Source organism: Squalius cephalus, assembly GCF_949319135.1.
Source record: "Squalius cephalus genome assembly, chromosome: 13".
Classification (NCBI taxonomy): Eukaryota; Metazoa; Chordata; class Actinopteri; order Cypriniformes; family Leuciscidae; genus Squalius; species Squalius cephalus.
The window spans coordinates 8,738,696-8,764,528 of record NC_137134.1 but is presented as its reverse complement, the minus strand read 5'-3'; the positions used below and the strand labels follow the sequence as shown (position 1 = coordinate 8,764,528).

Here is a 25,833-nt window from a genome sequence, read left to right as displayed (position 1 = left end):
AGCCATAAAATATATTTAAACCTTGGCAACGCAGCGAATAGCATCTTGTTATTTCTGCAGTAAGTATATTGTAAGGAGTATGCGACTTTAACGCTAAATATATTAAGCAGAATTTGAATTCTGTATCCCAAAATGCACTTGACTACGGTTAGCATTTGTATGCGAACACATTTTTTTACACTAAAGTGGGTTAGAAATGTAAAATTTAGTATATTTCCATCATAAGTTATTAATATACTCTCAGAGGTGAGTATGCAGAACTTTGTGATTGTGGCTTTCATTCACGTCACAGTTTCATGATGGTTTCAAAAAACCTTATTTAGGTTTCGGGTCCTTCTTTACTCGAGGTCCTCTGAGGCTGAATGTTCATTAAAGTCACCATGAAATCAAAATGGACAATTTTTTTTTTTTCTCTCAGATATTTTTATGGAATATTGCAGTATATATTATAATATAAATTATTTATCTGTGCAGCTCTTATTTTTTTTAATTTATGTGCTTATTAATCTTGAATCAAAACAACTTCCTCTTTGCATGTCTTCGCTGATGATGCGTTTACTGGCGCGAGGGCGGGGCAACCTGTCAATCACACGAGATCCACCAATAGCAAACCACAACCATCAAATCAATTCCCCATGGAAATAAAATCAAGCACCGCCCTTCATTTATTCTTGTTCCAGAAGCCGTGGGAAAAATTCAGAGTAAAACTCTAAAAAGTAAATTGTTTAATCTAAACAAAAATTATTAAAATAAATTAATACATTAAAATACATTACTAGGGAAGGAGACAAGAGTCTGTTTTTTTAATGGATGTCAATGGAGGAGAGGCTCCGCTTCACTACGCTCTTAAACATTGTTTTGGATTGAGCTGTTTTTTGAGTTTACACTGAAAAAAATGCTGTTTTATTAGAGAAGTCAGACAATTGCACAACAGGTTTGATCCAGTTCAAGGCACTTCTCGTTCATTTCTATAGCAATGGCTGTGTCCGAAATCACTCCTATACCCTTGAATGGGGCACTATTTGAGTGGACGGCCATTTGTAATGGTGTTCGAAACCATAGTGGACATTATCAAGTGCACTCATTAAATCCCACAATGCACTGCAATAAGGAATGTACAACGATATACGCTCAACAGCTAGAGAATACCCATAATGCACTGTGAGGGTCGCGCTGAATGAATTCCCGCGTGTGACCAGAAGATGGCGCTCACAGCCCAATCATCCATTTTCCAAACCGCTGGTCCAATGTGGGTACAGTGTCATACCATACAGGTATAAATCCCTTTTTAATTGATTATTAACCTGTTTAATTGAGTTTTATACATAGTTTCAATGACAGAGTTCAAGATAAATCTTTTCATCTTACTAGGGGAGAGCGGGGCACAAAGTAACGCTTTTTGACTTTCTCAGTTTGTGTAAATCTACTTATGGTTCAGAGTATTTATTTTTCCCCACATTAATTTCACACATGTCTAGTACATTATGTGGTTTTGTTTTATTAATACAGTATTTCTTGATATACCCCGAAAGAATGGAAGTGAAATGTGACAACATGCCCCATAGGTGGGGTACATTGTAACATGACCATATGACAGATTAAAATGCTATCTGATCTTATCAAACAAACATACAAGACAAACTAAAATATATTCTCAATAAAATACAATTATTAACTTTTTCATATAAAATAATGGCATTTTTTAATAATTAAATATAAACTCATTTTTGAGTTTTGACTACGAACACAGGAAAACACAGCTATAGTTCAAAACAAATAAATAATTAGTAATTTCTGAGCATTGACTCTCAGTCTTTATTCACCTTTTTCTCATGTTTTCTCAATAGAATTAATAAAAGTATAGAATATAATATCATATTTCTAATAGGGGCACATTGTAACGCAGCGTGACAACATGCCCCGCCTGCACAACTGGGATTTAAACGCGGCTAGCGTCTTCTGCTAGTTAGAGAAGCATTAAAGAACTATCTCAACTGTTAAATAACATCTTGGAGATTAAAACAATATCAGATTTGTCTAATTTTAAATAAACACAAAAAATTGAGATGAAAAATTAAGAAATTTACTTTTGCTATGGTTTAATAAATGTCTATGGATATCTTACAAAAAAAAAAAAAATTCGGTGCAATTTTTTCTCTATATAGTGCTGATATGGCAACTAGTAAATACACCAAGTTTCGTCATGCTAGCATGTGTGGAAGTACGGTATTTAAAACAAGTGTGTTACAACTAGCCCCGTGTTACATTGTGCCCCGCGCTCGCCTACTGGAGCTGCCAGTTGTTTGCTAAGTTTCAAATAATTATTAAAAAGCACAAACTATGCACTTAGTGTCCAAATTCACTAAGTACTTTTTTTATATATATATATTTTTTTTTACTTTTTATGAAAAGTAATGCGTTACATTACTTCTGCGTTACTTTTTCTCACCAGGGCTGGGCTTGCTTGATTGTTTTTTAATAACAACAAAAAAAGTTATATTTTGGGCAAACGTAAAGGCCCTTTCAATCAAAGGTGAAATGAACAATAAGCCTCAGGCTGAAGGAAATGCATATTCACTCCTGTACAGTAGAGGGCGCCACTCAAACTAGCCTTTCAGCTGCTGATATTCTGCATTACAGAAGTTCAACACTCTTATTTCTAAATCTAATTTCTAAAATAATTTTTGCTCATTAGTATGGTTGAATTAAGGTCAGCAGCAAAGACATTGGTTAATAAAGTGAGGTTACATACATATTTGTGTAATTTAATATAGTTAATTATAAAAGTTTTGCGTTTTGCATTTTACTGTTTTTATTCATTTTGAGGAATACTGAATGTTTTCGTGCAAGTGAGATGAGCAAATGCATGTTCACATTTAGTCTAGAACTAAAAAAGCATCATGTTTACACAGCACACACACACACACACCTCGCTTTATTTCTCTCAACATGGGGACAGGAGAGCTGTCAGTCAATAACTACCATTACTTATTTGAACAAGTAACTTATATAGGCTATTTGTTGTAAACTGGAAAAGTAATGCGTTACTTTACTAGTTACTTGAAAAAGTAATCTGATTACGTAACTTGTAACGAGTAACCCCCAGCACTGTCTCCCAGTAATAACAAGACCATCTCGGGTCAGTATGGAAGCATATGGGTAGCAATATTCAATTTGAAATGTAATATGCAAAATGACAATGTATTTCTGTATTTGAATGGACATTTTCCATTACATTTGTGAACCGTTTGGTGCAAAATGAAAATGAAAATTCAATTATATAATTTACATTTGCCATTTCATACACTAGTTTTAATATGTAAATTGAATACACACGTCCCTGCGCTAGAGGACGCTGTGTGTCGTTCAGCAGGAGTGTGTGTAAGTGTGTGTGTGAGTGTGTTTTTGGATCACTGTTGACATTCAGTCTGGCCTGCCGACCATATGAGCTCGTACGAAGCAGTTTAAAGCCTATCATTTCTCTCAGCTGTAATGTCATTGGGGTTTTATTATATACCAGGACCAAAGCGCACAATCTAATGTAATGGTAAGTCGCTGCTTTATCCTCTAGTTTTATTTATTTTCTCTTTCTCTTTGCAGATAGAGGCACAGTCGCGTCGTTCGGGTTATTTGCGGCTCTGTTTAATCATTTTCCCCTTTTGCGTGTCAGTGTGAACATCGAAGTGTTTTATAAAGGCATCTTGACGTGCAGACTTTGGTAATGTGATGTAACGTTAGATTTAAAGTAGATCGTTAAGCTAAAGTGTGTTAGCCAGCGTGCTAATGCAATCACAGACCAGTGTGGTTTGCGACATTACAAGTCAGTTCGAGCTAGTTTGATTTAACATTTATTTTTTGCAGCCCGATGTTTGTACAATATGCTGTTTGGAGAATAAAAAGATAGTTTTTGCATGATCAGATGAGTAAAGTAGATCATTTAAAACTATACAAGAGATAAATGGATGTCGTAAAAGGGTTTATTTAAGGTTAAATAAACTTGTTTTTTCTTCAAAAGTCTGTTTATCTGTAGTCTAAAAAATGTACAATGAACTGTATTTTTGTTTGCAGTAATTACTAAAAATGAAAGGTACTAAAGTACAATTATAGATGACATAAGCTGTTTTGCCCCGCACCCTTTGATGGCCAGCTCATTTTAATACCCGTATTATATTACAATTTTAATTGTATTATTAGTTTATCATTAGTTTTAACACAGTTTAGTACATGTGCTACTATTGCTGTTTTCAGCGATAAATAGGAGTGGGTGGTCTGCTATAGGCGTTGATTACCTGTGATTGTGACAACAAATGGCGTTATCGATTTGTTTTGGTAGTTCAGCCTTACATTCACACCATTGTTGAGCAAGAAATCGACAAGGGTCAAGGTTTGGCTGTTTATCATTAGCCCTGTACCTGCAAATGTGGCCAAAAGAAACTTTCTCAAAAAATATGTAACGTTACATTTATAATCAGGGCTTGACATTAGTTTTTTGTTTAGCTCACTGTTGCTAGTTATTAGCCACCCTTCATTTTCACTGGCCACGATTTTGACATCGATAACATGGGGAAAAACTCTCATATAGATATTTTTAATATTATCGCATAATTTTGCGGAAGGAATATTAGGCTGCTGTCACTTTAAGACCTGACGCACGGATCCATTATACTGTTACACATGCGTTTTCTTTCTCAACTCTTTATGTTCATCTAAAACACAACTGTGTTTACATGATTACTCGCCAAGACCGGCATTTTGACATTATTTTGTGTGTATTTCACTGCTTAAGCTGCTGAAAAAGAGTTAAATGTTGTGCTGAGAGGCAGCTTTATGCGCGCGCACTTTGGGTGTGAGCTCAAAATCTGCAGAAAGAGTATGAATTATGCACAATACGAGCAATCCCTCGCCGAAATTAAAGCCCTGTAACAGCAACAATATTCATCCGGAGAAAATGAAACGAGTGAGTGAGGGGAGGCGGGTTTATGTGTGTCTCGCTGTCGGAGAGATTCATGAGAGAGCAGCTGGTATCGTGTATGAGTGAGTATTGGATATTTCAGTATTGATATTTGAAAAATCTATATTTGACAATACTTCATGGCACTTTGTTTATTATTTCAGGTGCCTTTTTAAAAGACTACAAGTGAAAAATTTATATATTATTCAACGCGCCAAAGTGGCTATTAGAAGGGGCTGGATACACCCACATTTGGCGTGTGTTATTAATGTCAAGCCCTGTTTATAATATTATTATAATTTTTTTGCAAGCAAATTGCTAATAGTTCATTACATTATAAGGATTGTTTCATCAGTGCCCAGTTTTCTAGAAGGCTCTTAAAAATGTCCAATATACTGGATTTTTTCCATCCGTTTCCTGTGAACGGACAAACAGGGTGGAATTGGCCCTCAGAAACAGGAAATGGTTTTGAAGGGGACTTCCTGTTGACGTGTGATGTATCGGTTCTGTGTGTTTGCAGGTGTAACTGAAGCGGATCTGAAGATGCTGCTCTCTTTGGGGATGCTGATGCTCTCTGCCACTCAGATCTACACCATTTTCACGGTTCAGATATTCGCCTTCCTCAATCTCCTGCCTGTGGAGGCTGACATATCAGCTGTACGTCTCTAACACTCGTCCTGCGACAGTTAAACACACGGTTGCCGGACAATAATTAATGGTTGCATTTGTTTTTCAGTATTCGTTCGACAATAAAACGGAGAACTTTGATGACCTCCCGGCCCGGTTTGGCTACAGGCTGCCCAGTGAAGGACTGAAGGTGAGTTTATCGTGATCATACATTTATGATCTGCTGTTATGTGACTGCAGCTTGATTACATTCTTCACTGTTTAATTTTTTAATTCACTGTTGGAGTGTATGGTTTATTAAAAATGCTGAGGTTACACATGACTGATGTAGGCATGATGTGATTATTACATAATTGCCTGCTTTTGTAAATATTTTATCAACTGCAGTTAAATGTGTTACAGTGTTGTCATCCACATGAGGAAGTTTTAATTACATATAGAAATTCCCCCTTTATTTTAATATTTGCATACTATTCAGAAATATGGTCATCATTGGTCAGATCACCTTAAACACAATTATAAATATTGTTTTATGTAATTAAAATATTAAAAAAAGTTCACGTGCAAATGCTAATCCATGCTTTATATATATATATATATATATATATATATATATATATATATATAGATAGATAGATATTATTTATATATATTAGTGGTGGGCCGTTATCGGCGTTAACGTGAGACTCTTATCGGGCGATAAAAAAAATATCGCCGTTAATCTATTCTCAAAGTTGGGTTGGGAGCTGGGTCTATACTGCGCAAGCTATGATGACTTTCACCTTGATATTTTAGCGCAGGTTCGGTTCGGTGTTCGGTACGCATTTTCAAACCGAACGGTTTGTTGGACCATTTTTCCTGCCGACCAAAATTTCGTTATTTCAAATGTAGGCTCATAATGTGGCGCTGGCGCGACCACAACATTGTCCGACATCAGATGGCAAACGTAATGCAAGCGGAACGAAACTGAGCTACTCGTTATTGTGTGGTTGACGGACCGTTGTTTATCAGTTTGGACCAAAGCAGCGCGAGCCGATCTAAGTAAATAAATCATTTGAATTCGCTACTTAAGTAATAACATCGCTGTGAGATCTAGTGAGAAACATTCACATTTCTCCGTTATTAACGGATCAAACAGTGCGTGGAAGCCATGAATGAACTATCCGGTGTCCACAGATCTGCAACATTTACCATGGATTTACTGCAGTAACACTAACTGCAACCATGGAAGTTTGGCAGGAATAGTAGGCTAATGCTTTCAAGTAACATTACGTTGGTTTTATTTTGACATTATGAATAAAATTGCTGCCCTCAAATGTTAATCTGAACTAAAAATAGACCTTTGTTTATAACTACAATATTAGGCTACATTTCATTTTTTCCAAGGGGCTGTTTTGTTTTATATGCTCATCAAAGTAAAAAAATAAAAATAATAATTCTACTTTATTATGTTAGTTTTAATAATAATAAAAAAAATCTCTGGCATTTCTTCACAAGTTCTTTTAAATGTCACTTTGTATTTAAGAAACACCTGCCCTTTAGTCATTATTTGGGTAGCACACATATTCTGAATGCCTTCGGCAGAATTCAAATGAGCCATTTTAATCTAGATTAATTCCAAGATTACAGTGAGATTAATCTAGATTAAAAAAATTAATCTATGCCCACCACTAATGTATATATATATATATATATAAAGTTGCTGCCTCAAATTTTTAAGTACAATCAACTTGGATGTTCAAGTCATTTCAACTTATATTACATTAAAATTGAGTTAAATCTTGTATAAATTAAGTTGAAAATTGCTTAACTTATTTTGATGTGTTAAAGCAATGTAAAAACGTGTTGTTGATCATTGATCATTCAATTTTTTACAGTGTATGTATGTATATGTGTGTGTGTCATTCAAAAGTTTGGGGTAAATCAATTTTTACTCCACAAGGATGCATAAAATTGATCAAAAGTAACAGTAACGACAATTATAATGCAACTTTATTCATCAAAAAAAAACCTGAAGAAAGTGTATTTGTCCAATATTTGTTTAAAAACAGTCCATTGAGTGTTTGATCAGATGAATATTAAGTTCACACTGTCAGTGATCATGACAGCCCGAGCCAGATGTGCATGCGAGGAGAGGGTGTTTCTGAGATGTGGAGAAGGGGGCTAGCATTTAAAAACAGATCTTTTGACCTGACCCCCCTGAGACCTCAGAGCTGGTGATGCAGTGAGTCTGGTGTCGGCACTGACCCTGTCCCGTGAGGAGTGGAGATGACTGACCCAGAACCGCTGCGCTCACACTCTCATCCGCAGAGTCGATCACCTCAGAGCAGAAACGCCATCAGAGAAGACGTGCATACCTTCCCGTTTCCACAATCGGTTGCCCGATTGACTGGCCGATCTTAAGGAAACACTGTAATAAGACACCAGACATCGATGAGACGTGTTTTAAAGCACCCCTGTTATGCTTTTTCGGGTATTACCTTTCATGTAGTGTGTGATATAGCTCTGTTGCTAGGTTACGGATCTCCGCCCGCACCCGCTCCGCCACGTGTCGGTATTTACATGTCAAAGTTCGGCACATTTGAACCCAGTGCAAAAATTCTTCATTGTGCCATTTCCCATTGAAATAACTGGTTTTTGCTCTCAAGAGCTTGCAGAGCAACAGTAAATATGATTTAAGTATGATATTTGATGCTGTCATTGACCTACTAATCTGCTCACATGTGCAGTCGTTTTCTGTTCCTGATTCGCTGATGTGAGCGACACCAAACCACATGACATGTTGATGTGAGCGACACCAAACCCCATGACATGTTGATGTGAGCGACACCAAACCCCATGACATGCTGGTGAAAACCGTCAGAAATCACATTACTTCACATCTGTGCCACTTCCCCATTCCAGTGATTTGGTTTAGTTTTTTTAGAGGTCGACAACCACCTTTTTTAACAGTAGTTTCTAAGCAACAGAGTTCACCTTTGACCTGTTCAGGTGGACACAGCGTAATATACTTATCGTCGTCTGTTTTGTCTAAATATTGAGTTGGGAGTTAATCCTGTTGGGAAAATCCTGTTATGGGAACATGCTAATCTAGTCATGAGCTGGTCAGTCACGCTGGAGCCGCCACAAACCTGTGGCGTTATGAACCCAGAGAGCCGCCCGTGCAACAGGAAGTAGTGTTCGACCACTTCCTGAAAGCCCGTTCTGTGGCCGTTACTGTTGCTGTCTTGTGTTTGGAGAAGTGGCTTGGCTCTGAATATATTCGGCCTCACGGCAGCGGCTCCACATCTGCAGCTTTAGGGCCTTTTCTGCAGTGGAACATGTGCTGGGTATCGTTTACTAAAACTAAAATGATGAAAAATTGTCTTCAATATTTGCAAAATACCTGAATTTAAATAAAAAGTAAATATGATAAATATTTATAAAACTTAGACATCCCCCCCCCCCCCCCAAAAAAAAATAAATAAAATAAAATATATATATCTATCATAGCATGTTTTATTTTATTTTTTTAGAAATGCACTCATTTTACAATTCCAGCTGATGATTATTGAACATAATTAAATAACTATTTTAAAATACTAATTAAATTATGGCATAATTATCCTTTGGTTGATAACAATAAATGGCTGATATTAAAATGATATTTTGTCTGTTCATAAATACATTTAAAATACATTTACAATGAAGCCTAAAATTACTACAATTTATTATAATTCATGAAGTATTTCATGTAATTATTTAATATAAACAATTACATTATGGCTAATTAAAAAAAAATCCATATTATAGTATATATATATATATATATATATATATATATATATATATATATATATATATATATATATATATATATATATATATATATATATATATAAACATTTACCGTAAATTGTTTTTCTCACTTTTTCTCGACATTTGAAGGGGGAAAATCTAATAATTTAAACATTATCATTTTAAAGTTAAAAGCATGAACAATTGATATTCATCTTTCATTAGTTAATATAATGTTTTAATTAATATGCAGTTAATATAGTTGTTTATTATAATATAGTTGTTTATTGCAGATCATTCAAACTTTTATTTTGTCTAAAAAATAAAAAGTGAAAACGTTTTAAACGAGGGAATTTCGGCATCGCAACATTGAAATATAAAGTATGAAAAATGTATATACTTTTTTAAAAATTAATATAATTAATTTAATACGTATTTAATTATAAAAATTGTTATAGTGATTGTTTAAATGCCATACTATTTTGTCTAATTAAGTTAAAAATAAAATATTAACATCAAATGTTTTGAACAAGTTTAGGCATCACAACAATAAAATTAAAGCATGAAAAATAGATATTCATTTTTAATCATTTAATATAATTAATTTTATTAATAAATATTTAATATAATAATTATGTTATGGCTAATTATTAAAATTGTCTAAACAAACAATCAAACATCACAAATTATAAGTTGTGAAAAATAAATATGACTTTTTTCTTTTAATATAATCATTTAATAATAATTATGGCTGATTATTAAAATCCATATTTTGTCTAAATAAACAAAACAAAAAAAACCTAAAATGAGTTGTTTTAAGTGAATTTAGGCATAATTATAATGTACAATCTGAAAAGTTGATATTTTAAATTAGAAATGGCTAAAGATTTAACATTTATCAGTGTAATTAAATTATTGTCTGCACTTTACTTTACAGTACGTGAACTCCGAGAAAGCTCTGGTAACTGCAGAAGGTTATGTTTAGGGCTAGATTCAAGGTTAATAACATAGTTATTACCCAGTTATTATAATTACTGTAATAATTGCGTAGTATGTGCATGCAGGACTGTACTTTTCTTTTCTTCTTTTCCTGTTAGACAACAGCAGTTCATGACCAAATGAAGGAAGTGACATCATTAAATCAGCTGATAGCCTGTGATGTGTAGTGAGAGCGTAATGTGTGAATGGTGTCTTTCATGTGTTGAGACGTCTTGTGTTGTGGAGTGTTTTCGTGGCCTACTTCTCCTGGTCCTCAGTCATGTGCCTCACTCCTCATGGCCCAATAACCCATTCCTCAGAAACAGGAGGCGTCCCGCTGGCCGAACAAGAACTGAGTCATGTAACATGTTTGGAAGTGTGTGAACTGATAAGAGTGTAATGTTGCAGAGCTGGTGCTGTGGTGTGTGTGTGTCAGCAGAGGGTGCTGTGGGGATCCGGTGGTGGTTCTTGAGCTGACACAGTCTGGTTTGATGTGGTCCGCAGGGTTTCCTGATTGGTGCCCGTCCCGAGAACGGCTGCGTGCCGATCGAGCCTCCTCCCCTGAGGGACAACCTCTCCAGCGCCTTCATCGTGCTCATCAGGCGCTTCGACTGCAACTTCGACATCAAGGTGCGGGATCACCGTCAGTATGAGCTGTGGAGACCCATAATAACACACAATTCCCCCACAATTCTCTCTGAAAACCTGGGAATCGTTCACAGAGTCATTGTACTATAACTTCCTTACTTGAGTCATCATCCACTTCATTTCATGCTTTTCTTTATCTTACTTACACTTTATTTTGGACTGAGTGATGATAATTAACTACATGTACTCGGGTCATTGACGAATAAGGTTTTTAAAAGTGTAAACAAATAGAATGGAGATATAACTATATTTGAAACCATTTTTTAGTTTACTTAGTTATTTGTACAAACAATTAACACTGTTTTTTGTCATTTACAAGATTTTTTACAAAAAAGTCATTCGGTCTAACCACTGATTTGAAAGTTAAAAACTGATTTGACACTGATGTTGAGGTAGTATATAGTGTGTACCACAGAATTATCACTGATCTCATAAATGTAATCATTTATTGGACTACTCTAAACACTCCAACATATTCAAGTAAAACATTGCACAGGGAAAGGAGAAAAGAGGAAATGTAAAAAAAGAGCCTTATCTGCTTTATATTTGTATTATTGTAGTTCCTTTAGTTATTAAAAACAATATTATTCCATTTAAATATTTACTATATCGGTTTTACCGAATGACACTTCAAAATCTTTAAAATACCTTTATATGTAGTAAAATATAATTAAAACCTTTTGGGTTCAGTAAAAGAGATCAAGTTGTACTAGTTACATACTTTGGATGTTATATATTTGGTTTTTTATTATTATTAAGGCCTTTGGACAAAAAAAAATGACCCGTCACGTCATTGACCCACTTATTATAGGCTTTGGTTTAGGGTTTGTTGCATGTAATTATGCAAGTGTAATATTAGGGAATACACATTATAATGATTATATAATGTAATATAATATTAGCAGGTACAACTTTTGAGGTTAATTATGTATTAGTACATGGTGAAATGAACAAACTAAGATTATAAAATGCTTTAGAAGTACTTTTCATTTTTAGTTTAGCTAATAGAACCATATTGTAAAGTGTTATCATATTAATTAATATTTTGAATTAGCTATTTATTTGTGCTTTTGTCATTTTTTTTAAACATTTCTATTTAGCTTTAATTGTTTTTATCTCAGTTTTAGATTGTCATTTTAGTACTTGAACTTATTTCAATTAGAACTTATTTCTAAGTTTTTCATCTAATATTTCAATTACTGAAATGATTTTTAATAGTTTTGGTTTTAGTTAAGAATAACAATGCTGATTTCATGCTAACAGTCTATATATATATATCATGAAAAATATTATATATAATTAAAAAAAAAACGTTTTACATTGAAAGATGTTTTAATAATTTTACACTCTCATCTTTTCAAAGTGTAAGGAAAAGGTGTTATTGCTTTTTAATGGTTACACCACATGACATTTTTCACATGAAATCTTTCTGTTGTAAATTGTATGAAAATATTTCGAAACCAACATGAATACAAATTTTATATTTATATTATTAATTCTAATGTGGCATTGTGCCAGTTTTGACTGATCGCTCATCATTTGACACAATGTGTGCCAGATGTTTAAAGTTATATATATTTTTTTTATAAATTATTCATTATTTCAGTCATTATAATTTTTTTTATAAATTATAATTAAAATATATTTTTTTTACATTTATAATGTTTATTTTTTATACAGTTAAACATTTCATTTTTATAGTGACATTTAAAAATAATAATAAATAAATATATATATATAATATATTGTATATATTAATTTCTTAATACATTTTATAAATTATATCTTCATGAATTAAACATTTTAAATGTTGTGTTTGTTATAATTATATTTCTTTAATAATTTTTATATATATTGCTGACATCATTGTCTCAAATGATGATATATATTTTTTTTTCTTTTTGTTTTAAATACATTATAAACTATTATAAATTATAAAATGTTTGTGTATTTAAAAAAAAAAAGATTTTTCAAATTTTTGTTTTTTACAACTTGTACTACAAATGTCGTACTACTGCTGCTAAAAATACAAATGAGGGTAATAAAGAAACATTCCAAGTATGCAAATGCGCTCATAAATGCAAAATCCTCCTCCCCCGCTCTTCAAGACGTGCCTCAGTGCGCACACTTTTCATGCTGTTGGCAAATAATATGCAAAGACTTCAAGAGGGTCTGCCGACAGTTTCTGTTCACCTGCAGGTCTTTGGACAACTTCCAAACGTTACGCCTGTTGCATATAGCTCAAACTATTTCTCCAGTACCACAGTAAACCGTTGGACAGGTTAATCATATACAGCGCTGTGGAATTTGTTTAGCTTTATAATGTGCAGAGAGAGAGACAGAGACAGAGAGAGAGAGAGAGGTAAAATAAAAGTAAAAAAGCATTCAAGTTTGACATCTTAATATTTTTCTAATTCAGTCCATTAAAATGGTTTGTCCACTCGATGCTCCTGATATTATATCTCCGACCTTCACGTGACATGAGTGTGATAGATTTTCATTTCCGAGGAATGTCTTGAATGCTCTTATCTCTGTCTGCGCAAACATTCACTAATCACTGATGCAGCGCTGCCAGAATCTGACTCGCTGCGAAGAGCACAGACTTTATAAAACACAGTTATACTACACTGGCATATATTTTGCAGAGATTTAGGCTGTAATATTGGTTGTTTTGCCTTTGAAAGTGACCAGTCGTGCAGTTCTTAGTTCTGCCATTAGTGGCCGCTGTCGGGCAGTTAAAGGGATAGTTCAAGTCAAAATCAAAATGATCCCATGATTTACTCACCCTCAATCCTAGGTGTATATGACTTTCTTCTTTCAGCCGAACACAATCGGAGGTATATATATTAAGTAATATCCTGGCTCTTCCAAGCTTTATAATGGGAGTGAATGGTAGAAGATATTTGGAAGCCCAAAAAAGCACATCCATCCATCATAAAAGTAATCCATACGCCTCCAGAGGGATAATACAGGCCTTCTGAAGCACAGCCGTGCGTTTTTGATCATGACCCGACGCATGACGAGTGACCTCTGACCCCACGCATGAGTGACCTCTGACCCGATGCGTGACGAGTGACCTCTGACCCGATGCGTGACGAGTGACCTCTGACGTGACGAGTGACCTCCGACGCACGACGAGTGACCTCTGACCCGACGCATGACAAGTGACCTCTGACCTGACACATGACGAGTGACCTCTGACCCGATGCGTGACGAGTGACCTCCAACACATGACGAGTGACCTCTGACCCGACACATGACGAGTGACCTCTGACCCGACGCGTGACCTCCAACACATGACGAGTGACCTCTGACCCGACGCGTGACCTCCAACACATGACGAGTGACCTCTGACCCGACACATGACGAGTGACCTCTGACCCGACGAGTGACCTCTGACCCGATGCGTGACGAGTGACCTCTGAAGTGACGAGTGACCTCTGACGTGACGAGTGACCTCTGACGTGACGAGTGACCTCCGACCCGACGAGTGACCTCCGACGCATGACGAGTGACCTCCGACGCATGACGAGTGACCTCTGACCCCACGCATGAGTGACCTCTGACCCGATGCGTGACGAGTGACCTCTGACGTGACGAGTGACCTCCGACGCACGACGAGTGACATCTGACCCGACGCATGACGAGTGACCTCTGACCCGATGCGTGACGAGTGACCTCCAACACATGACGAGTGACCTCTGACCCGACACATGACGAGTGACCTCTGACCCGACGCGTGACCTCCAACACATGACGAGTGACCTCTGACCCGACGCGTGACCTCCAACACATGACGAGTGACCTCTGACCCGACACATGACGAGTGACCTCTGACCCGACGAGTGACCTCTGACCCGATGCGTGACGAGTGACCTCTGAAGTGACGAGTGACCTCTGACGTGACGAGTGACCTCTGACGTGACGAGTGACCTCCGACCCGACGAGTGACCTCCGACGCATGACGAGTGACCTCCGACGCATGACGAGTGACCTCTGACCCCACGCATGAGTGACCTCTGACCCGATGCGTGACGAGTGACCTCTGACGTGACGAGTGACCTCCGACGCACGACGAGTGACATCTGACCCGACGCATGACGAGTGACCTCTGACCCGATGCGTGACGAGTGACCTCCAACACATGACGAGTGACCTCTGACCCGACACATGACGAGTGACCTCTGACCCGACGCGTGACCTCCAACACATGACGAGTGACCTCTGACCCGACGCGTGACCTCCAACACATGACGAGTGACCTCTGACCCGACGCGTGACCTCCAACACATGACGAGTGACCTCTGACCCGACGCGTGACCTCCAACACATGACGAGTGACCTCTGACCCGACGCGTGACCTCCAACACATGACGAGTGACCTCTGACCCGACACATGACGAGTGACCTCTGACCCGACGAGTGACCTCTGACCCGACGCGTGACCTCCAACACATGACGAGTGACCTCTGACCCGACACATGACGAGTGACCTCTGACCCGACGCGTGACGAGTGACCTCTGACCCGATGCGTGACGAGTGACCTCTGAAGTGACGAGTGACCTCTGACGTGACGAGTGACCTCTGACGTGACGAGTGACCTCTGACCCGACGAGTGACCTCCGACGCATGACGAGTGACCTCCGACGCATGACGAGTGACCTCTGACCCCACGCATGAGTGACCTCTGACCCGATGCGTGACGAGTGACCTCTGACGTGACGAGTGACCTCCGACGCACGACGAGTGACCTCTGACCCGACGCATGAGTGACCTCTGACCCGATGCGTGACGAGTGACCTCTGACGTGACGAGTGACCTGACCCGACGCGTGACCTCCGACACGATCCGACGCGTGACGGATGACCTCTGACCCAATGCATGACGGAGTGGAGATGTAGGAGTAGCGTCAGAGGTCATGCGTCGGGTCCATAGACTGTAAAAAAAAGATGGACGACGCCCCTTCGCTCTTTTCCATTGGTGAGAACTGAAGCCGCCAGTGTCCCGTAATAGAGCTGGTAAGTCCCGCCCCTTCCGCTAACCCCACTGGACCTCTAGGTTGAAAAATCGTCAATGCAAGTGAATGGGAGAAAATAATTACTTTCTGGTCCCGTTTGAATTGTGCCATGAATGTGAACATATGTTGTCTGTAAATTTTTTATATAACTTTTCGTGTAAAGAATGATACAATTTAGCGTGTAGAAGTTTGATACGGTTAGACTTTGTGTGAGAGCACTTTGTGGACTACAACTCTCGACGCGTTTGAAACGTCACCACCACTAGCACACGGACACTAGCTCACGGATCCCGCTAAACATGGCTGTGTCTTTGGTGCACTTCACCGCCTTCTTTCAGGGAGAGGACAAAATCGTTGAAGTTGGTGAAAACCACGGGTAAGTCAACTTTATGGGGTGACGTCACATAGGCGACATGTAGTCTTTCTCGTTATGTCTTTTCCACAACTGCTAGCCGAAGAATCATACCATATACTGTCAAACTCGTAACATGAAAAATTATATTAAAAATTCACAGACAACATATGTTCACATTCATGGCACAATTCAAACGGGACCAGAAAGTAATAATTTTCTCCCATTCACTTGCATTGACGATTTTTCAACCTAGAGGTCCAGTGGGGTTAGCGGAAGGGGCGGGACTTACCAGCTCTATGGCGCTGACATCTTGGAACTTAAGTCTGTGCAGTAGCGATCTCGGGACCAGACCTGCGCGTCTGCCTTTGGAAGAAAGATATTTGAAGTGTAATTTAATTGTTTAGTTGGTCTCACGTCCCGTTGAATAACACGGGGAGGCGGGGCTTATGACCTATACTAGGACCAGTCACCGGGGGGCGATCGAGACGTTTTGGCTTCACTTTTCAGGGCTTGTGCGGCACGCTTGGTCGGGTCAGGTCACTCTTCCACCGGGACTAGACTCGCGTACGGGCGTTACCGGAAGCCAGTGATTATAGTTTATAAAGTTATGAATACGGATATTTTTCTTACAAAAATGCATGGCTGTGCTTCAGAAGGCCTTTATTAACCCCCTGGAGGCGTATGGATTACTTTTATGATGGATGGATGCGCTTTTTTGGGCTTCAAATCTCAGGTACCATTCACTCCCATTATAAAGCTTAGAAGAGACAGGATATTACTTAATATACCTCCGATAATGTTTGGCTGAAAGAAGAAAGTCATACACACCTAGGATTGAGGGTGAGTAAATTATGGGATAATTTTTCACTGTTGGGTGAACTAAACCATTAACTGTGCTTAGGCTCGCACAGCCTAGATGGAAAATAAGGCTGTTAAAATTCATCATACCAAAAACAAGAGAAAATCAGGCAGAGCTGAAATGTCTCTGACAAAAGCAAGTTTGTTAATCTCTCCTGCACCAATCTTCTCTGACCGTCAAGCTCACTGAACCAGGCCATACATGTGTCATGCGAGAGCCGTGTGTGCGTGTGACGCCTGTGCTTGTCTGAACACAATGCTTCTGTCTTCATCCCCGTCCTCCTTCAGGTCCTCCATGCGCAGAAGGCCGGCTACAAGGCGGCGATTGTCCACAATGTGGACTCTGATGACTTAATCAGCATGGGATCCAATGATCGTAAGTTCCTGCACACGAATGCATAAAACATGTAGCGGAGACACAGCTCGTGTGTTCTGCTGCGGGACAATGCTGTGATTCACAAACCCCAGCCTCTGTGCTGATAATAACCGCTGCTGTATTTATGAATTCTGACCGAGTCGAGATGCCGTTCAGGACGAAGCCATGAAGGCCAAACTGGAGGAACCGGCCTTCAGCGCTCTTGAAGGAATAGTTCACCTTCATCATTTACTCGCCGTAATGTTGTATCAAAACAACTTTGGACCCCATTGACTTTCATTATATCAACTAAGACAGCTGCAAAATATCTCATTTTTATATATGTAAATTAGTGATACTAATACACGCACCCGCCTCCTCTCACTCGCTCGTCTCATTCTCTCCGGTTAAATAGTCGTTGGTGTTACAGGTCCTGAATCTCTTATTGCACATAATGTTAGTCATTCCCGTTGGTTTTGCGCTCACACCAAAAGTGCGTGCACCACTGATATATGTAGCGCTCAAATAAAGCCTCTCAAACAGCTCGCGAGAACCACATTGAGTTCATTTCCATGGCTTAACCGATCAAATAGACTCAAAATGATGTTAAAATGCTCATCTTGATGAGTGTTCAGGTAAACACAGTCAGTTTTGGAGAGGAAATAGTTGATAAAGAAAACGCATGTTGTGTAACAGTATATTGGATCCGTGTATAAGCTCTTAAAGTGACGGCAGCCTAATAAACTTGCTGCTGTCTGTCATTAATGTTAATCAAAGAACAAAACAAAGAGAAAATCACTTGGTGCTCTTGACTTTTGTAACTTTAATTGTAAGCATTACCGGAGAATGTCTAATAAGGGGAGAAGTTCCACTCTCAGTAAACTTCCGGCTTCTGAACGGGTTGCAGTTCCACTCTGGCTCCACATGGGGGCGCTCACAGGACGAGTGCAGAATGAATGGAGGTCTATGGCGAAATACCCCTCAAAATCCACTTTTCTCAGGATATAATTTTTTGTCTAGTAATTTGAATGTTGTATTCGAAAGGAGATGCAAAGAAATTACACATTGCTGGGTGTTAGATTTTTTAGAGTCACTTATTTGCTTTAAAAAGTCTTTTAAAATGTTCATACACATCGTACGACCAGAGATACTGCTTTATGGCAATCCTTCAGTCACTTTGGTGCTTTCGCACTGACACAGGTAAATACACGTACTAGAAGAGTTTTTGTTTTGTTGTTTTAAAAGACCACGTCGAAAATACACACACACACTCTCACACACACACACACACTATGCCATCAAGCGGTATCTCTGGTCGTAATCAGTCCTTCACTGACCAATCAGCGTTCATTAGCAGAATGCTAGCGTGTTATGGGCAACAACAACTCAACCTGTAAGAAATCGAAAGGACATAAGTACTCGTTCATTCAACTTTCGATCTATAACCCATGTTGAACTTGCAAAATCTACAATCAAACCTGAGATTTCTCGACGGCAATCGGGTGAAAGAGACACATTTAGCCGTCTAGCGCCATAGACTCCCATTCAGTCTGCACTCATGGGTGATCGCCCCCAGTGGAACTCTGGTGGAACTACAACCACAATTCGGTACAATAGCACTTAATAGGGAGTGGCCAGGCTCTCTGTAGACGGGCTCTGGCGTTACGCTGTATTTAATTTTTTATAATGAAGACTATCCAGTGTTTTGCATTTGATTACTTTCTGTTGTATTTCTTACCTGAATACTACTGTTAGACCCACCTGAAAAACCTAAAGCCATGTTCATTTAATTTGTCTCTTTATTCTATTGTATTTATTTGTGTTATCATTTGCTATTTTTTATTATTGACTGTTTACTTGGCTTTTTTTTGTTGTAAATGTAAAGTTTCATATTAAAGCCTCCATGTGCTGTGTGTAAGCTATTGCAACAAAATTACCTAAATTATCAAAAAATTATGAGATAATAATAAAAATATCTATATGGCAGTTTAGTTTTCCCCATGTTATTGAAAATCGACATTTTTCAAGTTATCGTATTAGAAATTGCAGTATCGTGACTAATGTATAATGTAACAAACACTAATGTATATAATGTTACTGAACATTATAATTCATAACTTTATAATGTTACTGAATTATTACCATATTTCAATCATGGATTGATCTTGAGCAGATCTAGACAGGTGGTGCTGGGGAGGAGGAGGAGGGCCGAAGAAAATTCTCATTTGTTCATTTATTTATTTGAAGTGATCTGTCCCTTTAAAGTGGAGATCAAATCAAAATTGACTTGTAAAATTTTAAAACACACTCCCAAGTTTACAAGGGTTTGTTTAAAGAATCAGACTGAATCAGAATAAGATCTGGTGGAGTTTACTGTCTTAATGGACATCTGTATGTTTATGTTGTTTTGCAGTGGATATTCTGAAGCAGATCGACATTCCTTCAGTGTTTATTGGTGAAGAAGCGGCCAACTCTCTCAAAGAGGATTACATCTATGAGAAAGGGTGAGGGCTCAGATTTCACTACTGAATACTTCACTGTTCTGATGCTTACTTAACAGAAACATCTGCTGCGGTGGCACTCCACCAGTCATATGACACGAGGAACAGTCTGCAAATATAAAATATTCACAAAATAGTTGCCAAACTAGCATTACTAACATCAAATTTTCTCATATTCTCTGAAAAAAAAATTGAAAGGTTGATAGATATATATATACAGGATCAACTTCTTGTTTAAAAGCAATGTCTCACACACACAGTCTTGCTTTGTGTTTTCAGTGGTCATGTGATTCTCATGCCGGACTTCAGTTTGCCTCTGGAGTACTACCTGATCCCCTTCCTCATCATCGTTGGAATCTGCCTCATCCTCATTGTAGTTTTCATGGTGAGTCGCGATTGTGTGTAATAAAAACAACTGAATGTATTAGTTTTGACTGACATATTTACGTCCTTTTAATCTCAGATCACAAAGTTCGTACAGGACAGACATAGAGCCAGGAGAAGTCGCTTACGCAAGGACCAGCTGAAGAAGCTCCCCATTCACAAGTTTAAGAAAGGTAAGACATGTATTAAATAGGATCAAGCACTGAGAATGCACTGCGGTTCAGAGGTCAAATACATAAAATGTCTCGTACAAAAATACAGGACTGAAATCTGATTTAAACTTCATTGAAGAAATACATGTCAGTAAATCAGTTCTTTTAAACTGTCCATTTTGAAATTAATTCAGCTACAATTAATTTGTAGTTCCTCTGGAAATATTGAAAAATTCCCTTCCAAAGTCATTTCAAAGCCAAGACATACATTCCAAAATAAATATTATTTAAAAAAATATTGAGATAATACATTTTTCTTTTATTAAATGTCAGAGACCCCAATCAAGTTGATTTAAAATGGCTGTCTGGTTGGAAAATGCAGTGTTTTTATGTTCTTATTGTGTATATTAAAGGGTTAGTTCACCCAAAAATGAAAGATCTGTCATTAAAGGAACACTCTGACTTTTTGGGACTTTAGCTTATTCACCGTATCCCCCAGAGTTAGATAAGTCCATACACACCCTTCTCATCTCCGTGCGTGGCGTAACTCTGTCTGACGCACCCACTGCTAGCCTAGCTTAGCACAAAGACTGGAGGTAAATGGCTCCAGCTAGCATACTGCTCACAATAAGTGACAAAATAACACCAACATTTTCCTATTTACATGTTGTGATTTGTATAGTCACAGCGTGTACAAATAACAAGGTCACATGAGACACAGCCATCTTCTAACCGTATACATACTGGGAACTATATTCTCAGAAGGCGAAGCACTGCTACTTCTGCGTAGTGATATGTATACGGTTAGTAGATGGTTGTGTCTCATGTGACCTTGTTATTCGTACACGCTCTGACTATACAAATCACAACATGTAAATAGGAAAATGTTGGTGTTATTTTGTCACTTATTGGGAGCAGTATGCTAGCTGGAGCCATTTACCTCCAGTCTTTGTGCTAAGCTAGGCTAGCGGTGGGTGCGTCAGACAGAGTTACGGCACGCACGGAGATGAGAAGGGTAAGTATGGACTCATCTAACTCTGAGGGATACGGTGAATAAGCTAAAGTCCCAAAAAGTCGGCGTGTTCCTTTAATTACTCTCCCTCATGTCGTTCCAAACCCGTAAGACCTTTGTTCATCTTCAAAACACAAAAGAAGATATTTTAATTCTGTCCCTCCATTGACAGTCTACACAACTACCACTTTCAAACCCTAGAAAGGTAGTGAGACATCATTAAAGTAATCCATGTGACTCCAGTGGTTAACCTCAATTTTATAAAAGGGACACGAGTGCTTTGTTAGCGCAAAAAAAAACACAATTTACCACTTTATTTACAAAATATTAATCTCTGATGTGCATTTTACAACTTAAATTGTTTCTTTGCGCTAACAAAGCACTCGTGTCCCTTTATAAAACTGAGGTTAACCACTGGAGTCACATGGATTACTTTAATGATGTCTTTACTGTCAAAATATAACTTTTAGCCTCTGTGTTTTGATGTTGCTGGCCCGTCAGCATTTTCCGTGCGGGTCGGACAGCCTGGCATTGGTGGCACGTGACGAATGTGGGTGAAGTGTGGCATTCCCCTCCCACCTCAGTGAATCATCAATCCTTTTTACAACCACATCAACACCGTGACCATTGACTGTGTGTGTGTCTGGATGAATGAGCATCCTGTTCAGCTCGCTCATAATGCGTTCAGTATCATTCTGCAGACGTTCCTCCTCGAGAAGGTGTCAGGCGTCACTTTCACTGATTGCTGTTGAGTATAAGGGATCTAGGTTACAGGATCCTCCTTTAGATGAAAGGTGTGTGTGAGATTTCGTGAAGCCAGTCGTTTACGCTTCAGATACTCAGAGCGAATGAGAGTCATATCAGTGTGAAGGTCACTTGAAATTGTTTCCATTTCATCTGTTTACCAGATGTCATGTGGATCATTTATCTACCACATAATGAGTACATGCCAACTGGACGCATGCTTAAAGTTAGTCAGGCTTTGTTTTCTTTTTATGCAAAATATATGGATATGAGGGAGGCAACTTGTCTAAAACAAAGATGTTTCAACTACTCTCTTTTTTGGCCAATGAATCACATTACGAGTGTAAGGAGGCGGAGAGAGAGTTTGTAACCAAAGCTGTTCAAAAGCTTGCAAAATAACTTTTAACTTTTCTGCAGACTGAGCGGACTAAAGACCTGTTCACACCAAGAACGATAACTATAATGATTAGAGTCCACACCAATAAAAGATATCATTCTGTTTATTATAAGCACGTGCCGCAGTTTTGTCGTCTGTCGCTTTAAATGCTCAAGCTCTATAAACTCTGGATGGATTCTTATTGGTTCTCAATGTTTTCATAATTAATCAGATGGAAAAAATCGTTCTGAAAAAAGTAATGTTCGCCAGTGACATGAGGCCCTAACTTTCACCCAGCGCAATTGACTTTGTACACCGACGCATGTATCATTCCTATTTTGCACCCGCGCACAGCGGACTTTTCCCTCCACAGACGCACGTCGGTAAATTAGGGAATGAACTTGCGCTCCCGGGGGCGGTTCAGTGCAAAGAGGAGGCGTGTTCTGGCGCAAACGTTCCCTGGTGCTATTTTGCAGTTTCAGAAAACAATTCCGCCACTGACCAGGAGAAACCTCGTCTAAAGTCAGTGGCGCGTTGCACATGTTATTCATGCTATTTTAAGGGTGCATGCTTGGCCATAATCAATGTAGCGTGTGCACAACGCACATACACTTGATTCTCTCATCTACACAGAAGCAGCAGGTTTCATTTTTGCAAATCATACATTATTACAAGGAACAATATTAACACACGAGGGAAATCATTGTGGTGTCCATGAAGATGTGAAAAAATAGGCATAAATCTAGTTTACACATTTACCCAAATTATTATACGCCTGTTTAACTAAAGCTAATTTGGGTGTGTTTCTCCATCCCCAATGTCACTTCTCTCTCTTTTACGGCCCTGACGAGAACGTCGGTCTCCTCGGCTGTGAACCGCTCCTGGCAAATCCGCTGTTATAATAGCAATCCGCCATGGAACAAGCGCGCCTGCTCTTAAAGGGAATGTGAGATGTCGCTCTGATTGGTTTATTTCACGTTACGCCCAAACCACACCTATGAGTAATGAAGCTTCTTCAGACTAACCCATTTTAGATTTGCGTCAGGCGCAAGAGTCATTTATCCCGCCGGTATAATAGCAACAGCGCCCGAGACCCGCCCACAAAGTTACTTGCGTTTCGCGTTTGATACTTGCGTTTCAGATCGTTAAAACAGGGCCCATGGACTTCGCTGTTCTTCTAACTTCTTCTAACTAAATTTTGATTTAATTACTATAATTTAATTACTATAATTTTAGTTTATAGCTATTTTTTCAGATACAGGTAGTCTCATCTCTTCTGACATGATGTTTTGCGGCAGTAATAGCTACACACGCTGTTGTTGTTTTTTTAAAGTTTTTTGATGGTTGTCTACCAGCATTAAAGCACAATAGCGCCACCAACAATGTTGGAGTGTATTAACATGATATCGGCATTTCATTTTTTAAATATCCTAATTATCGTCGATACCCGTATATTACAACACCCCCTTAATTGAGAAAAGCGTTTTGTCCTTATAACATATTTTATTAGCATAGTATATAACGTATTCATTGTGGCGCTAGTTGGAGACCTAAGGAAAGCTGAACCAATTACTCAATATTTACAGGTTGTGTAATGTTGGACAGGGGGAGGGGCTTCAGACTCGAGTTCATAGTGTATAAGTGCATAGTGTGTCATTGGGACACAACTAAAGTTCTAGAGTATGAATGAAAGCCGTGATGTTCTTGTTGTCATGTGACCCACCAGCATCAGTTACGCATTCATAAATCCTCCCCCGTGGCCTGATGGGATAGTAAAGTGGCCATTGAATGCGCACTTCAGAATCTCGCCGGATGAAGTTGGTCATCCGGGTACTTTTCTCCTTCTGTTTTATCAATACTGTGAATTTGGACGCACTGCTCTCTTGTCTTTTACCTACTATATATAGTAGGGAATTACACGTATTCGAATGTATAGGTATTTTCTGCAGAAAGAAAATGTTCACAGTACTAAATGAGCACATTGTTTACATTTTCATAAACCAGCCAGGAGAATATGTAATATTCAAAACATTAACAATTTCAGCATTTAGATGAGAAGCCGTTTGTTGATCCACTGGCGCAACTTACCCAAAATCATGTATATGGATTTAGAGTCCTCTCTAAATATATGGGTACATCCCTTCAGTCAGCTAGATTAACCCACTGACACATCTTACCCCCATCACACAGATAAACGCACGTTTTACCCTCGTTTCCTCCTCCTCTGCTGACGCGCTGGTTTCCTTCATCCGCTGCAGTGCTGATTCATCAGTCTCCGCCTCATTGACCCAGTGTGTGTGTCCTGTCGTGTGACCGTGCAGCTGGACCACAGACTCCACCAACAGGCACCGGAAACACACACTCTCGGAAAACACACTCCACCAGCAGAGCGTGCCGATCAAGACGGCTCGGGGATTTCAGACCTTGAGAATCTGTAGCTGTCTCACCATTCCAGTGTAACAAAGGCCCTGTTTACACCTGCTATTAAAATGTGTTTTGGTTGATCGGATCACAAGAGGACAGTACTAAATACAGGTGTAAACAGGGTCTAAAACGTTTTGAGCTTTTCCACTTTCAACCACTTCCAGAGGTAGTTGGAAACGCATTCACCGGATTCCTTTTGTCGTGTAAACATTTTTGTATGAAAAATATCCATATTTTTAACTTAAATAGCTATAATAGCTACGCCGACGCAGTATGGTGTAGGAGTATAGTCTACACCCTACGTCATGCGTCGGGTCAGAGGTCACTTGTCATGCGTCGGGTCAGAGGTCACTCTTCCGCCGGAACAAGACTCGCGTATGGCCGTCTACTGGAAGCCAGATATTTTAGCTTATAAAACATGGATACAAAATATTTCATACAAAAACGCACGGCTGTGCTTCAGAGGGCCTTTATTAACCCTCTGGAGGCGTATGGATTTACTTTTATGATGGATGGATGCACTTTTTTGAGCTTCAAAATCTCAGGCTCTATTCACTCCCATCATAAAGCTGAGAAGAGCCAGGATATTACTTAATAATAACTCAGATTTTGTTCGTCTGGAAGATAGTTATACACCTAGGATGGGTTGAGGGTGAGTAAATCATGGTATAAT

The 25,833-nt window shown here is 38.6% G+C and overlaps 1 protein-coding gene across 1 annotated transcript in view; it reads left to right on the top strand.

Moving 5' to 3' along the window:
• Positions 1–3,347: 3,347 nt before the first annotated feature.
• Positions 3,348–25,833, top strand: part of rnf13 (ring finger protein 13) — a 28,349-nt gene continuing 5,863 nt past the window's right edge. The window contains exons 1-8 of the mRNA XM_079890241.1: positions 3,348–3,547; positions 5,472–5,608; positions 5,688–5,768; positions 10,838–10,963; positions 17,501–17,588; positions 19,981–20,071; positions 20,348–20,453; positions 20,532–20,625. Coding sequence (XP_079746367.1) covers positions 5,495–5,608; positions 5,688–5,768; positions 10,838–10,963; positions 17,501–17,588; positions 19,981–20,071; positions 20,348–20,453; positions 20,532–20,625 — 700 coding nt within the window. The 5' untranslated portion in view covers positions 3,348–3,547; positions 5,472–5,494. The remainder of the gene's footprint in view (positions 3,548–5,471; positions 5,609–5,687; positions 5,769–10,837; positions 10,964–17,500; positions 17,589–19,980; positions 20,072–20,347; positions 20,454–20,531; positions 20,626–25,833) is intronic.